Source organism: Telmatherina bonti, assembly GCF_933228915.1.
Source record: "Telmatherina bonti genome assembly, chromosome: 24".
Taxonomy (NCBI): domain Eukaryota; kingdom Metazoa; phylum Chordata; class Actinopteri; order Atheriniformes; family Telmatherinidae; genus Telmatherina; species Telmatherina bonti.
The window spans coordinates 12,965,080-12,979,286 of record NC_136633.1 but is presented as its reverse complement, the minus strand read 5'-3'; the positions used below and the strand labels follow the sequence as shown (position 1 = coordinate 12,979,286).

The following is a 14,207-nucleotide window of genomic DNA, read 5'->3' as shown; positions in this document are numbered from 1 at the left end:
TACATAATCCATATTCATGTGTCTTCTCTGGTCTAGGAATTTAAACCAGACTAAAACACATGCAAAAAAATTGAGAAATGATTGTAATGAATGGAAAAGCAGCAGTTAAGGTAAGACGTGGAAGTCAAGAAAACTGAAGCAAACTCTTCCCCTATGGCTGCTGCAGGAAGGTTGAGCTGTCACTGAGCGCTGATGCAAGTATGCAGCATGGAAAATTCCTCAGAGGGAAACCTAATCTTCAACCTCATATGCAGTATGCAAAAGCCAGCAGGTGATGTATAAGGTGATCATGCAGCTATTGTTAAAGTAAGAACTTCCTGTGATGCAAGAAAGGCTCTGAAGGGTGAAGTGTAATCTGATTATGCAGTGGTGGTGACCACAGCTATTCACAGCATTGTGACGTACAAGAGAGCCATGTATTTCAAAGAAAACCTCTTAATAAATTAAATGAGAAACACCACACTACACATTTTTCCATGACAGAGGGAAGTTTTTGCTTTTTATAGAAGTTGGAAATCCCTGCTAGGGCGCACAAACTGAACTCCTCAACCAAGTCTCTGCTGGTGTCTCTAGCTATAAAGACCTGAATGTAACCAGATGTCTTGGTAAAGATGGAAGCCAAAACTCCCATATAGAACAGGTGACTCAGCTTCAAGCGTGGCAGAGAAATCCTCCGAGAACTTTGACCTCCTAATCGTTTAGCAGTGCTTATAGTTGGAGATCTGCTCCAGACTATTAGAGAGATTAGTGTCACATAGATTTGGGAGTGAGCCAAACCTATATTGGTACATCATGGTATTCTCAGCGTTTATTACTTTGCAACTAACACATGTTGAAATATAACATGTGAGTGTTTAGTAGCACATATTCCAACATGATGCTATAGTATACCAATGCGTTGATGGGCATACCCTTGGTTGGAAACAGGATATGTTTTATGGTTTGAACCTCAGAAAAACATCACTATAATTGGTTATGGAGGCTTCTATGGTGTCCATTTCATATATATATACTGTAGTTTGCATTTACATGGGTTGTATAGTCTTTTTTTTAAATTCGTTTGCAAGAGAAAACAACGCAAACTTTATTTATTAACAAATCTCCGCCCCCCTTTTCCCGCTGCGGCACGCGTCGGGGTAAAACGCAAACAGCCTCCTCGAACAAAAACAATCCCTAAGCTCGTAAAGCTGCTCAGGCAAACTAGTTATAGTTACCTAGTTTCATACCGGAAATTCGCAGATTTCTCCTTCAGTATTAAACCGAACTAAATCGATGAGATTGTAGAGTTTATTTTCCCTGAAATATGACCTCTGTATGATTAATCGTAGTTTTCAGTTTTGATAACCTATAAGTCACTGCTAAATAAAAGTGTTTATTAATTGTGTCTTCTCAAATCACCATGCTTTGTAAAGAAAACTCATATGTATTCATACCTTTTAATAAAAATAAATAAATAAAAAAAAAGACTGAATTTACAACAGTCACAACAAATAACTGGACTGAAAAAAGGAACAATAACTAAAAAATTGGCAAAAGTATCATTTAGTAATATAAGACACTGTTTTTTCATTTAATTGAGTTGAAGAGACAAGAAAAAGCAAACAAACAAATTGGTCCTGGACAAATAAGAGCACTTTTCTGTTGAACAGTGGGACAAAATACCTGTCAACAGGTGCAGAAGTCTGACTGAGAGGAACAGAAAACACCTGACTGGAGCTGAAACATTAAAGCATGTTCAACAAAATATTAGTTTATGAGTGATGTAATATTAAATACATTGTATTATTTGTTTGCTTTAAAAAAAAAAAAAATTCTATTGAACCAGAATTAGAAAATATTGTAATGATTTTCATAAATTTTTCATTTATTTTTACTTTTGTCAATTTCAGCTTATTTTACAGTCAGCTTTTTCCCCCTTCTTTAATGAAAGGATATGAATGAATATGATATATATATATATATATATATATATATATATATATATATATATATATATATATATATATATATATATATATATATATATATATATATATATGTATGTATGTATATATATATATTTATATATATATAAAAGAAGCATATGTGTTAAACTGTACTGACTTGTAAATGTGAAAACCAATATGCAATGATTACGAAACCCAAAAAATGAACAGTTGTTCAGAGTTTTAAGTGTGAATTTGTACATTTTCGTACCTTTTATGCGGATCTGAATAATTCTAATTAAAGTAATGGTGTTTATTAATATTATAATTCACATCCTGATAGTGATAAATAGTGGGAATGGTCTTATCTTTCTATTTTTTCCCAATGCAACATTTTGGATCTGAAATTCCCACCGGAAGCTGAACGCATCATTTCAGCAAACCTAACAGGAGCCCATGACGCCATTTTGAAATGGTCCCGACCAGAGAGGCGAGGAGGAGACGGACTTCCAGCTCGTCCTGAACTCGACACGGATTAACCGCAGCTTTGGTGGTTATTGCGATCATTATTTAGCGTTTCCGCTTGTTTATTGAAGCCACTTTGACTGTGGCCGGTTGTTTGACTGACTTTAGAGAGGGTTTTCACACCGCCTGGATCCGTAGTGATCGGAGCGGACGGAGCCGTGGTTGTGGCCGGGTTACCCCTCCGGACTGTCGGACGAAGCTGGAGCTTCCACACGGAATATACCAACAATAAACCGATCAAACCTGTTGTTATTTTACATTAAATAGTAGGAATGGTCTTTTTGGCTGCATTTTGACATTTTCTAGCAATGCAAATGCGCTTATTGAGGAGAAGTTTGATTGGGAGTGCGCTTGATTTCCAGTCCGATGGATGTTCGCCCTGCCCGGCTGAGGCTCGGCTGTCTGTGCCGCTGTGCTGAAAATAGCTGCTTATCAGGCATAAGGGATCTTTTCATAACAATGCAGCAGCAGACCTGGCAAATACACGACAGCTCTGGCTTCGGTGCCATCAAGTCGCCCTCGGTTGCTTGCCTGTAAAACCTGGAATTACCACTAACCATCCCCTTCTCCTCTCTATCCTCCCATCTTTTTTCTGGACTAGTGAGCCTGGGATATTTTTGGATTTTGACTTGATTTATTTATTTTTTTTAAATGCCCTTTTTCCAGAGACGGTGCTCCAGGTTGCAACAAGACATTTAAAAGAACTCCCATCTTGTTTTTTTTTTTTTTTTGTTTTGTTTTTTGGTGACATTGGAGGCGTTGTACTTGTTTTATTTCTCTTGCTAGTGAGAGGATCCTATTCGGATGGAAAATGGGAGACGCCACAAAACTGGCCTTCGCCGTTTTCCTCATCTCCTGCTCTTCAGGTGGGTGTGGAGAGGGGTATACATGGGTTATTGTCAATGCAATGCATACTTTTTTTTTTTTTTTTTTTTTTACCTCTGCAGAGTGCAACACAGCTTGTTCAGTGTGAAGAATGCAGTGCAATGTAATGCAGCCCTGTGGGAAGGGTGGGAAAAAACACAATCCCTCGGCTTTTCTGTCTCATTGTTCGTGCCCTTTCTATGCATCCTCCAGCCTCCTGGTGTAGTTATGTATATTGCATATTTAAGCCAGCTCAAGATGGGGCCTTGGGCTCTCAAGGGGCCTTTGTGGAGCTATGAGTGAGACATGCTGGTACAAATTGGGTTTTCTTTAGCTAAGTTCATTAGGAGGCTAGAAGAGACAATATGAGACTGTATGAAGAAGCCTGTGTAGTGAAAATGATTAGATTATAAATCTAATCTAACATTAGATGAGAGTGATTGAAACACTGGGTAACACTAGGTTTGTGGTGTGAAATTAAACTGTATTTAATGTGTACTATTCAAGATAAAAAAAAAAAAAAAAAAGATAATATCTTGCATAAAAACATAAATTAAAAGCATTTGTTTAAGGCAATTATAATTTCTCATGTTTTATGTTTGCATCAAAGTGAGTTTTCTTTTCTTGTTTTGGTAAACATTCATCACGCTTTCTCATGTTCGGAAAGGTGGATGTATGAAGGTCATTGAGAAGATTAAAAGGAGAAAAGGTCAATCAAGTAGTGCCTTTTCAAAATGTTTTTTTTTAACCTTGCACAACAACATTTACATGGATGTGGGTGGACTTGAAAGTCAGTTCTTGCATGACAGGGAGATCTGCCTCTACTGGTTTGTACTCCACTTTCACTAGCTAAACATTTGGAAAGAAATGCTACTTAAATGTCACTTCAGCAAGATGGATGGGCTGTTTTTATTTTAGTTGCACAGATTCCAGTTCTGATAAGTATGTGCCATGTAAAGTGGTGTTTTATAGAACATTTAACGGCATTTTTGCAGCCTTACATGACCATAATGGCACTTGTATTATTAGGCAGTGTTTCTCAGATGGGTCAGCAAAGTGTGAATGCCAGTGGTATGTTGAGACAAGTGTGGGTTTGTTGTGCTGTTAACTTCCTCACACGACAGAAAGGTGCCAAATTGCAAACCAGTGATTGTAGATTCCAGCTATAACTGTGGCCGTTTGTCTTATCTGCAAAGTTGATTGGCATGAGGCATTGCCTCCTAACCACAGTTTGCAAAATAGAAATCAAACCTTGAGGCTGATTTTCTCTTGTTGTATGCGGGCAAGAATTGCGTTACTGGATGGATGCACTAATATTACACAGAGAATTAGGTTTCTTTAAAATTCCTAGATGTAGCTCGTTGTTTTTCATGCTTGAAACTTGTTTTTCTATGTAGTTTTGACACACAAAAAAAAAGAAGCTAATGACCTGGTTCATAGAAATATTCGGCATGTCTGCATTTTTATAGGGGGAAAAAAAGCTCTAGCTTAAACTTAAAGAGTGGAAAAAAAGTCAAATAAGCTGGCAAGTCACAGTAGAATACTTTAGTAGAATACTTTCAGTGAGCCCTGGAGTGTCTTTAGGCATTCGGGTGAAAATGAAAAGGCTTCTCAAATTCGGTAATAGCCAGGGTTGCCTCGAGTGTGAGCCAGGTGCTGCCTGTATTGCAGAGTGCAGCAGATGATTATTCTACTTGCTCATTACTGTCTGAAGTGGGGAAATGAATGGTTTCCACTTGAGGTGCAATAATCATTCTGTATAAAACCTAAGTTGAATTGGCACAGCTCAAGTCGCCACTAAGGAACTTCTGATAAGGGCAGGGCACTTTGCATGGAGTGGGTGGGTGAGGTATAGTTCAGGTGTCAGGATAAATTCAGTATTTCTAATTAAAAGGGGGTCCTGCGATGGACTGGTGAGCTGTTCAGGGTGTACCCTGCCTTTTGACCAAAGACTGCTGCGATAGGCTCCAGCTTCCCTGCGACCCTTAATCGGACTAAACGGCTAGGATAATGAATGAATGAATGAATAATTAAAAGGGACTTTGTCCACAGATACTGTAGTTTTAGCTGTTGTCGCAACATTACGTAACAGATAAATAAAGCTGGGTTTTTTTTGTATTGTTAATAATAATGAAATGATACACTTCCTCAAGACAGATAAATTGTACTCTCTTCCAGATGAAATTGAGATAAGCATGCTTTGTGTATTAATTTTCTGCTGACATTATGAGACAAATGAATTAATAATGAAACTGAAGTTACTGATGATGAATGACATAAATCAGGGACGTCGAGCTCCAGTCCTCGAGGGCCGGTATCCGGCAGGTTTTTGTTGCTTCTCTCTACCAACACAGCTGATTCAAATCAATGGATCCAGCGGCTTCATGTCAACCTGTTTATGAATTTCGGTCAGGTGTGTTGGAGCATGAAGACAACAAAAACCTGAGGGATACCGGCCCTCGTGGACTGCAGTTTGACACCTGTGACATAAATGTTTCACCTGTTTTCTGAAAGGTCGTTGATAAATTAGTGTTACGATTAGGGATGTTGCATTTCTCAGGCCAAAACAACCAATTGATCAGAAGTCCACTTAAATTGGGCTTTTTTTATTTTCATCTTTTCTTTTTTTTTTCTTTTTTTTTTTTTTTTAATGATTGGTGCCAAGGCCACCGATTACGGCTCAATAAGGATATTTGTTTTGTTTTTTTTTACATCAGCTGTTGTGTAATACGGCTGTTGTAGAGAAATGTTGCTGACCGACGTGTTTTCTTTGGCAATATTGTTCGGTGCAAAACCTTTTATAATCATTGCCAATTAAGTGTTACCTAAAGTACTGACATGAATTTTGCACTAAATGCGGATTGCACCCCTCTGCTAACTGTTTTTGCATGCTGCATGTAGCCCTGTTGCAGTCATGAATTACTACCTATCAATCCGTTTGCATGCAATGAAACTGTAAATGTATTACTTTTATACTATTTTACTCCCATGCAAAATATTGTTCATATCATTTAATACTTGTGCCAAATCTAACTGTATGCAGTAAGTGGTATTCCCTAAACAGCATTTTTACCTCTTTATTAGTCTTTAATGTTGTCCAGATTAGCCTTAAAACCACACATTACTTGCTTTTATAACATAAGCGGTGCTCCTATTTTCGAAGAGACCTGGTGTAATGTTGCATTCAGCAGCTGCTCAGTGTTTTGGTCCACACAGGAATGTCTAAATGCTGCCACAACACATGATGGACCAACTTGTTGATGTTGCAGGACAGTAAATGGCACTTCTTTTCTGATTTGAGTTTTAAAACTGGAAGAGATATTTCTCTCTCAGGCAGCTGATAATTTGAAGTTGCAGTCTGTGCATTCAGAAACCAGATCATCTGTTTGACAGGACCTCTGCCTTAGATCTAATGTGAGCTTGAACTGCAAATTGGTAAATATTTACAGTACAGCCTCACAAGTAACAACACATCCAGAGATTCACTGTGAACATGAGCCGAGGGCTGAGAGAAGCTTGGTTGTGAAGATTTGTTTTCATTTTGATGTTTTCCATTTCAAAAAATGTGGAAGTATCAACACTTGAGCCTGTTCTGAGCACTTGGATATGTTCTCAAACAGCAAACACTTGCTTTTGTCCTTTTCTTTTTATGCAGTAATTGTCTGTGAAAAGACCGTTTGATCCTTCGGCCATTACTTTTTTCCCCCACAATGATCCTCTGAGCTGAACGTACTTAAATATGAAACAACAGGAAATCCGTTCCCTTTCTCCTCCTCTGGCACGACTCTAACTCTGGTAATTCATCACTACCTGTCATATTTCTTCAAAGGAAGATGAGCGATAGATAATTCGATTTTCGGCCTTAGCCTTTCCTGTTTTGTATTCTGTAGCAGTTCCACACAACCATTGATCTTCTTGCCCACCAGTGTAAGGTTAGCGAGGACGAAGCAGCTTTGGGGTTTTTTGTTTGTTGTTATTTTTTCTTTCCCCCTCTCTCAACAATCCTCTGCAGAAGAACTGATCTTGAGGTTTAGTGCCAGCTCTGCTACACATCAAACTTAACTTGAAACAGATTCTGAACTGCGTAGATCACCAGTCCTGTGTCCATGTGTTCTGTCTCATTAAACTGGGGATAACCAGTTGCACTATTTAGGTAGATGTTTCTACCAGCAGATCAAGTTTTCTGTCATCAAATGCTCCACATATGTGACTCTTATTTCTTTCAGTCCTAAAGAAAGAAAGGGGCAGATTATTTCATTTGGTAGGGTTACTTCAGATGGTCTTTTGGAGGCTTCCAAGTTTTTAATGTCTTTTATGTCAAGTTGACGAATCATCCAAGTAAGACTTATCAGTGTTTATTTTTAATATAAGGGTGAAAACTGTCTTTTACTTTTCTTGGCAAGTGACACCCCTTCCTCGACATAGTAATTTTTAAGTCATGTTTATTAGTGATAAATTAAACCTGCAGATACACTAATGTGAATTCTTGATAAGAGATTTGAATATTTAGGGTTTAAGTAGCTAAAAGACACTGAAGAAGCGGGTTTTTGTCATTTCGTCAAATATATACAATCTTCAGCTCCAGTTTGGTTCTTTCCAGTAGGGCTGCACGATTATGACCAAAATAATAATTATTTTGTGTATTTTGAGCAATATTGTAATCACGATTATTAATCACGATTATTCATTGTGTCTGGGAAAAAAAAACCATGTATTTTTAATGCACCACTTGTAAACAACCTACCTGGCAACTCTACACTAATTATTTAATATATATATATATGCCACATGTTGCAAAAATGTTCATATTTTTTACCACCTCAATCAGCTGTTTAAATAAAAAAATCCATTATACCTGCAACAGGAAAAATCTTACCACTTCATGCTTGGTATTTAGGCAGCTTAATGAAGCCTTAACCATGCGTTCGCCCCCTGGTGGTTGGTAGTCTACTGGTAGAGAACCTCAGTGATCAGAGACACATGCAGGAGAGCTTGCGTTATGAATGTAAATATCGTTGACGATCAGGTTTGTTTATTTGTGGCCACCAAAATGATGATCACAATCAAAATCTGATTAATTGTGCAGCCCTACCTGCAGATATACTTGTGAATTTTTAATAAGATATTTGAATATTTAGGGTTTGAGTAGCTAGAAGACACTGAAGAAGCAGGTTTTTGTCATTTCGCCAAATATATACAACGTCCAGCTCCAGTTTGGTTCTTTCCAGTGTGGTCAAAGACAGGCTACCAGATCTTGTTCCATTTTCCCCTCCCTTATCTATTTCTCATATGCTTTCCTGCATTATGCATTAGGCTCCAAAAGCACAGGTGTATTTGTTAAGGCCAGATGTAGCCCCAATCTCCCATTGGGCCCAACTAGGCAGACTGTTTCCTCGCTGGGCTGTGCATCATTCTGTGCTTCAACATCATGAAAAACAAAGCACCCCTCCAGTAATGTTGGCTGAGGTGAAATGTTGACCCAAGGCTGGATATTACCAGCATTGGCTTGGGAAATTATGACCCTCACCCAGCCAGAGTACTGGTTAAATTTAGCCCACAGCCAGGTGTTTGGTGCTCTGTGCACACTATATGTAACTTAGATGGATTCAAGAATCACTGATTGACCAACTTTGAAGAAGATGCACTAATAATAATAATAATAATAATATGATGATGATGATAAGGCATAACTTTGGAGAGAATTGGTGGAGAATAACTATGGAAATGTTAATTTAGAATAATTTGTCCTTTGTTTTTATTAGAACCTTAATCACTTTCTAACCTGACTCCTCTTATTTGTCTTGTGTGGACTTGATATTTACTACCTAATTTAAAATCTGAACAGCAGTGCTTCCAAGACCTAAGGCTTTCTTAAGCACACTCGCCACATGAATGGCTGCCGACACACTCACTACAATTAAAAATCATCAAAACACCCCAGTTGGTTATAAGGGGGATTTTCTTCTGCAGTGGGGATGTGTTTCAACTTGCTCCTGTTATCATTCCACTTAACATTTCTGCACAGGACAGTGGGGGTTGTGGTGGTGTGTGTTTGTGTGTGGGGAGGTGCAGATTTCTTAGTCTGTCACCATCTAATATAGTAAATATTTGATATTGCAAATGAAAAAGGATTATTTGCAAATGCTGCAGGCCTCTGAGTTGTTACAGGGCGTCAGTGAAGAACCATTGAAGGGAATAATAGTCATGCATATTTGATTCAGCCGTCACTTTCTTAAAGGAACAACCACTATGCTCGGAGCAAGACTGCTCAAGTTGTACGCTTCCTTTTCTTATTGTAATTGTTTTTTAATGAATTAACACCATAATCTTTGTTTTCTTTTTTTCATGTATCCTCTCTCTCTGTGTGTGTACACATTGATTTAAATAATTACAGAATATGGATGATCCTCATCTATGTAGCCATAGGAGACAGGTGTTTTGGAAAGACCACAGGGGCCTGAACTTTGACTAAAAGGTCAAATATTACTATTACCTGCTGAGATTATTGGAGGTTTTGCCAGACAAAAGCAATTGCAGAAAGTCTGAAGTATGACCACCTTTGTAACTGCTAAAGCACTCTGAGAGCGCAGACCTCCGCCAAGCAGCTCATTTATACTCGTATAGTGATTTCTGGCCAATTTTATAGTCCCACTTTCAATTCAATGTTTGTTTCTGTGTTTAAATCTAAAATTGTACTTAAAATAATAATAATGATTATTATTATTATTATTGTTATTATTATTATTGTTATTATATTTTATTAATAAGTGATCATTAATAATAATAATAATGAAAATACATTTTATTTGAAAATTTCATCTTATTAATAAATAAGTGATCATTAATAATAAGTGATCATTAATAATAATAATAAAAAACAATAGGGCCTTGCCATACTTTGTATGGCTCGGACCCTAATAATAATAATGAAAATACATTTTATCTGAAAATTTCAAAGATCCACTGTTTTTCCCTGTTCTGGATAATAATATCCCCAATTCTGCTTGGATCTAGATTACTCTTTGATATCCTATAAAACCAGTTGAGAACTTACATAGTTTTTGGTCTCGCATCCTGATCTGATTGATTATTGTAGCGTTATGTGCACTAAAAATGGCTGTATTTCGCATTCATAAAGAATCCCTGGATCTTGATGAAACTCGATTTCAGGATAAAAAAAAAAAAGTAAAAATCTGCCTAGTAGTTTTGTGTAAAGTTGTAAACTTAAAAAACTAGTGAAGCACGAGTGAAAATATAGTCTTTGACGGAGGTAATATTCACTGCTAACAGAAACTAAAATGAGTGGTAGAAGTGATGAGACCAGTGAGTTCGGAGCTTCAAAAGGTTTTCTTTGCAAACTGTCCAGACATACAGAACTATTTTATATTAGTCTACATCGCTTGACTTACTGGTACCCCAGAGATTGGTCCTTTACTGTAATTAATGCGTCCTGCAGATGTTGCTTTATGTGCTTGGGAGAATTTTAGTCTAGACAGACTGGCTGCTCAGACGGAGAGGCCCAGCTTTGATCCTTGATTAAAAACTGCGAGCTGTACATTCATCATGCTCTTGTTTCAGGCTCTCTCAGGGGTCCTCGCCTGCTTTATGCTCCCTCCTTTAGACTCTTCCTCCTCTTCTTTGTCTTTGGCCACCTCCTGCTAAGATTTCTCTCTGTTATGAAGGTCACTTTAACTCTTATCAAAGTCACAAAAGACTGACGGTGTGTTGGGAACTGAGTGGGCTGGCATGAACTCTTGTTTACTTGTGATACTGTGGACTCATCATCCCGCCATTGTTGCTTTCTGTCTTGCTACCCTAAAATGCTATAGCTGAAAAGAAACTGAAAGAAAGTAGACACAACACAACAGAGATTCAACAGGAATGTGTGCTGAATGTTGGAGCTTTTAAAAGTGCCTTCTAACTTTCAATTCTGAGGCATTTCTGCTCTTGAAGAAGGCTTTTAACACTAGTGGCTCTTTTCTAGCACTGCCCTTCAACGTGTCAAGTAGTTGAGGAAGGGATTCATTCTGTCTTAAAATCTTTTTTTCTTTTGATAATGAAACCCAAAAGGGGGCTTAGACATCATCGTTGCTACTGATAAACAAAAGTATAAACCCTTTAGATGCATCACAGTCAAATCCTTTGCTCCCTGCACCTGTAATATAATCTCAAATAAAAATACACTAGTGTTGGTGTTTTATTTTGACTGCAGTGCCTCGTGACCAGTATGTGTCATTAGTTTACACTAAATATAAAGTCAGGAGTCAGTGAGGTCGTTGGATGGCTAGATGGATGAAAGAGTGGGATTTATTGACTTCCAGCTTTTGTTGGTTTGCCTTGTACAAATGTGTTGCTGGCGAGTGCAAACAGTGGACATTATTGAATGGCACACAACATATCTTGGAGACCACGAGAGGTGACTCACATTGGGATGATGCATTAGTTACACCAACAGCAGCATGGGAATCAAGTGTGGACTAACCTTTATCACAGAGTGTATTTATGTAACGTTTTGATGTGTAGTTTAAGCCAAATTGCAGACAGATAAAGTACTCTTGTGTTTTCATGACTTATAATGCAAGTCAGCATCATTTTGTGATGTTTGAAGCGCATTCAGTCATTCTACAGCAGGGAATTCTGGGTAATCTCTCTCACTGAATTCACAAAAAGCCAATTTTTTCATATGTAATGGCTTTTCTGCCAGTCTCCATCTGTGTGTGTCCCACTCCCTCATTGATTACTTGTTTTATAGAAATGAATTGAAATGCCCATAGTGCAAGCTCAGAGATATTGTAATATATCAGCAAGTTCAATACACAATTCAGCTTTAAACCCAAGTGGCACTTAACACACCCTTCAAATAAATCCAAGCAATTCAAGCACAGAAGGGATTGAGAGGAGACGAAGGGAGGGGGAGTTACAGATCCCACTACAGTACCCTGCTAGAGATAACAAGGCGTTTTAAATTGCTCGTCGTTCGAGGAATGTACGGTATGCAGTGGGTAACTGCAGCACGTCGTGCACACGGGACATGGGGCGACAGCGCTACTCACTTCTCATGCACAGGCTCTCTGCGAGAGACTCAGGTGCTCTCCTGACCTGTCCAGTAACCAGCTCCATCAGCGCTAATTGAGGCGGAGACCAATGGGCTCGGGCATACCAGCGAGGATTAGAGGGATTGGATTCAGTTGCTGAGTGCGGTGGTTTTTAATGCCCCAACCCCCTCCTCCTCCTCTTCCCCTGCCATGGAAAGAGTGCAGTCTTTGTGACCAGCTCACCAGAGCCAACCCAACCACCCCTGCCATGTCACGACAACATCTGATTGAGCATTAATGCAGCACTCCAGAGAGTTCCAGGCTGCTCTGTTAAATTACTGTCTACTGTAAAGTAGTGTCTGCCTGTGAGCGTCTCCAGGCTCAGACCGCTATTCATTCAGCTGCAAGGTTACCATTTCTGCTGGTGGGAGAAAAAAAAAATGCAATTATATAACTTTCAATGTTGATATATTCCTACTTTTCCTACAGGTCGTTTGATTGTGAGACACTTGGGATCGCAAGACTAGCTACTTTAAAACAGTACATTGTGTACTCTGGTGCTAACTCCCAGCAAGTGGTCCCCTATGCTCCCCCTGGTGCCTAATGTCTGGGAATGGCAAACCGCTATACATAGTTTTTTTTTAAAATACAAAAACGAAAAAAGAAATCTTTATCTGTGTTTGTAGGAGCTGCCCTGAAGGCAAATGGTGGGACATACTTCTAACTTGCAGTGCCCACGGTTTGGACTCAGGGAGACAGGACTGAAGGCCGATGTGGGCATATATAGCTGCATTTAGATTGTTAGTGATATGTATTTATCCTGCAGTTTTTGCTTTATTTGGTTGCAAATATAATGCCCCATCTTGCAGGGAAATTACAAACAGACACGCATTGCTTTAATGGATTTTCTTAATAAGTGTTCGGCATCTAATATCCCCAAAAGGCCAAAAATCAGTGCTTTATGCATCGATCGGATGACTTAACGATGCTCACAATCTGTTCAAAAGGGCAGGGATTATTAAGGCTGTTACCAGATTGTGGAAAGGGCTACATAAACCTGACAATGGGAATTTTAGATTATTACACAATTAAAATGCTTCAATCTTCTCATGTTATCTGTTTTAATTAAAGTGGTCTCAGGCTTGTTTATCAGAGTAATTGTCCTTATTGCTTTTACAAAATGATGCTGGCTAACAGGAAATTATATTACATTTTATTAGGCTTGAAATTACCTGAAAATGTACTTTTCATTGATTATTTATGGTGCAACAACAGAATATCAGCAGGCTGTTGTCTGTTGTTGAACAGACTGTTGCCAAGTACTTTTACTTTACATTTAAGTTTTGACATTGCGTGGAAACCCTGTATCAACAAATTTAATCATCCCCCCCTAAAAAACCCCAAATGTTTTCCATGTGATACCACAGATTGTCTCTAACATCAGAGAGAACCGTGTTTGGAAAATTAGCTTTCAGGAAGTGACCTAGTTTTAACTTACCACAAAAAAATGTGATTTATCCTCAACACAGATGCCTGGTATGAATATGGACTATTCTCACCCATCAGCTACTCTCACACGCTTGGCCACAATGTCACGTTGCTATGTGAAATGGTCTTAATAGTAGACAGTTTGACAAACCACCTTCTGAAGGAGAATATTCCACAGGAATGAAATTTAGGCTGGTTTGTGTTGGGCTGTTGCTCAAACCAGGCCTGACAGCTTACAAAACATTTCAGCCTCAACCCAACTTTACCCCAAAGGCATGTCAATTCTTCTTATTTCTCTTCATCCATATCTCTGATCTGACCCACTGTGAGCCGGCCTGGTACTCAACCAAGCGGAAACCTCCGGCGGTAA

General features: G+C 38.6%; 1 protein-coding gene across 1 annotated transcript in view; it reads left to right on the top strand.

The window, feature by feature from the left end:
- Positions 1-2,413: 2,413 nt before the first annotated feature.
- The window catches only part of LOC306774060 (activin receptor type-2A-like), a 49,061-nt gene continuing 37,267 nt past the window's right edge, over positions 2,414-14,207 (top strand). The window contains exon 1 of the mRNA XM_079264043.1: positions 2,414-3,316. Within this exon, the coding sequence (XP_079120169.1) occupies positions 3,262-3,316 (55 nt within the window). The 5' untranslated portion in view covers positions 2,414-3,261. The remainder of the gene's footprint in view (positions 3,317-14,207) is intronic.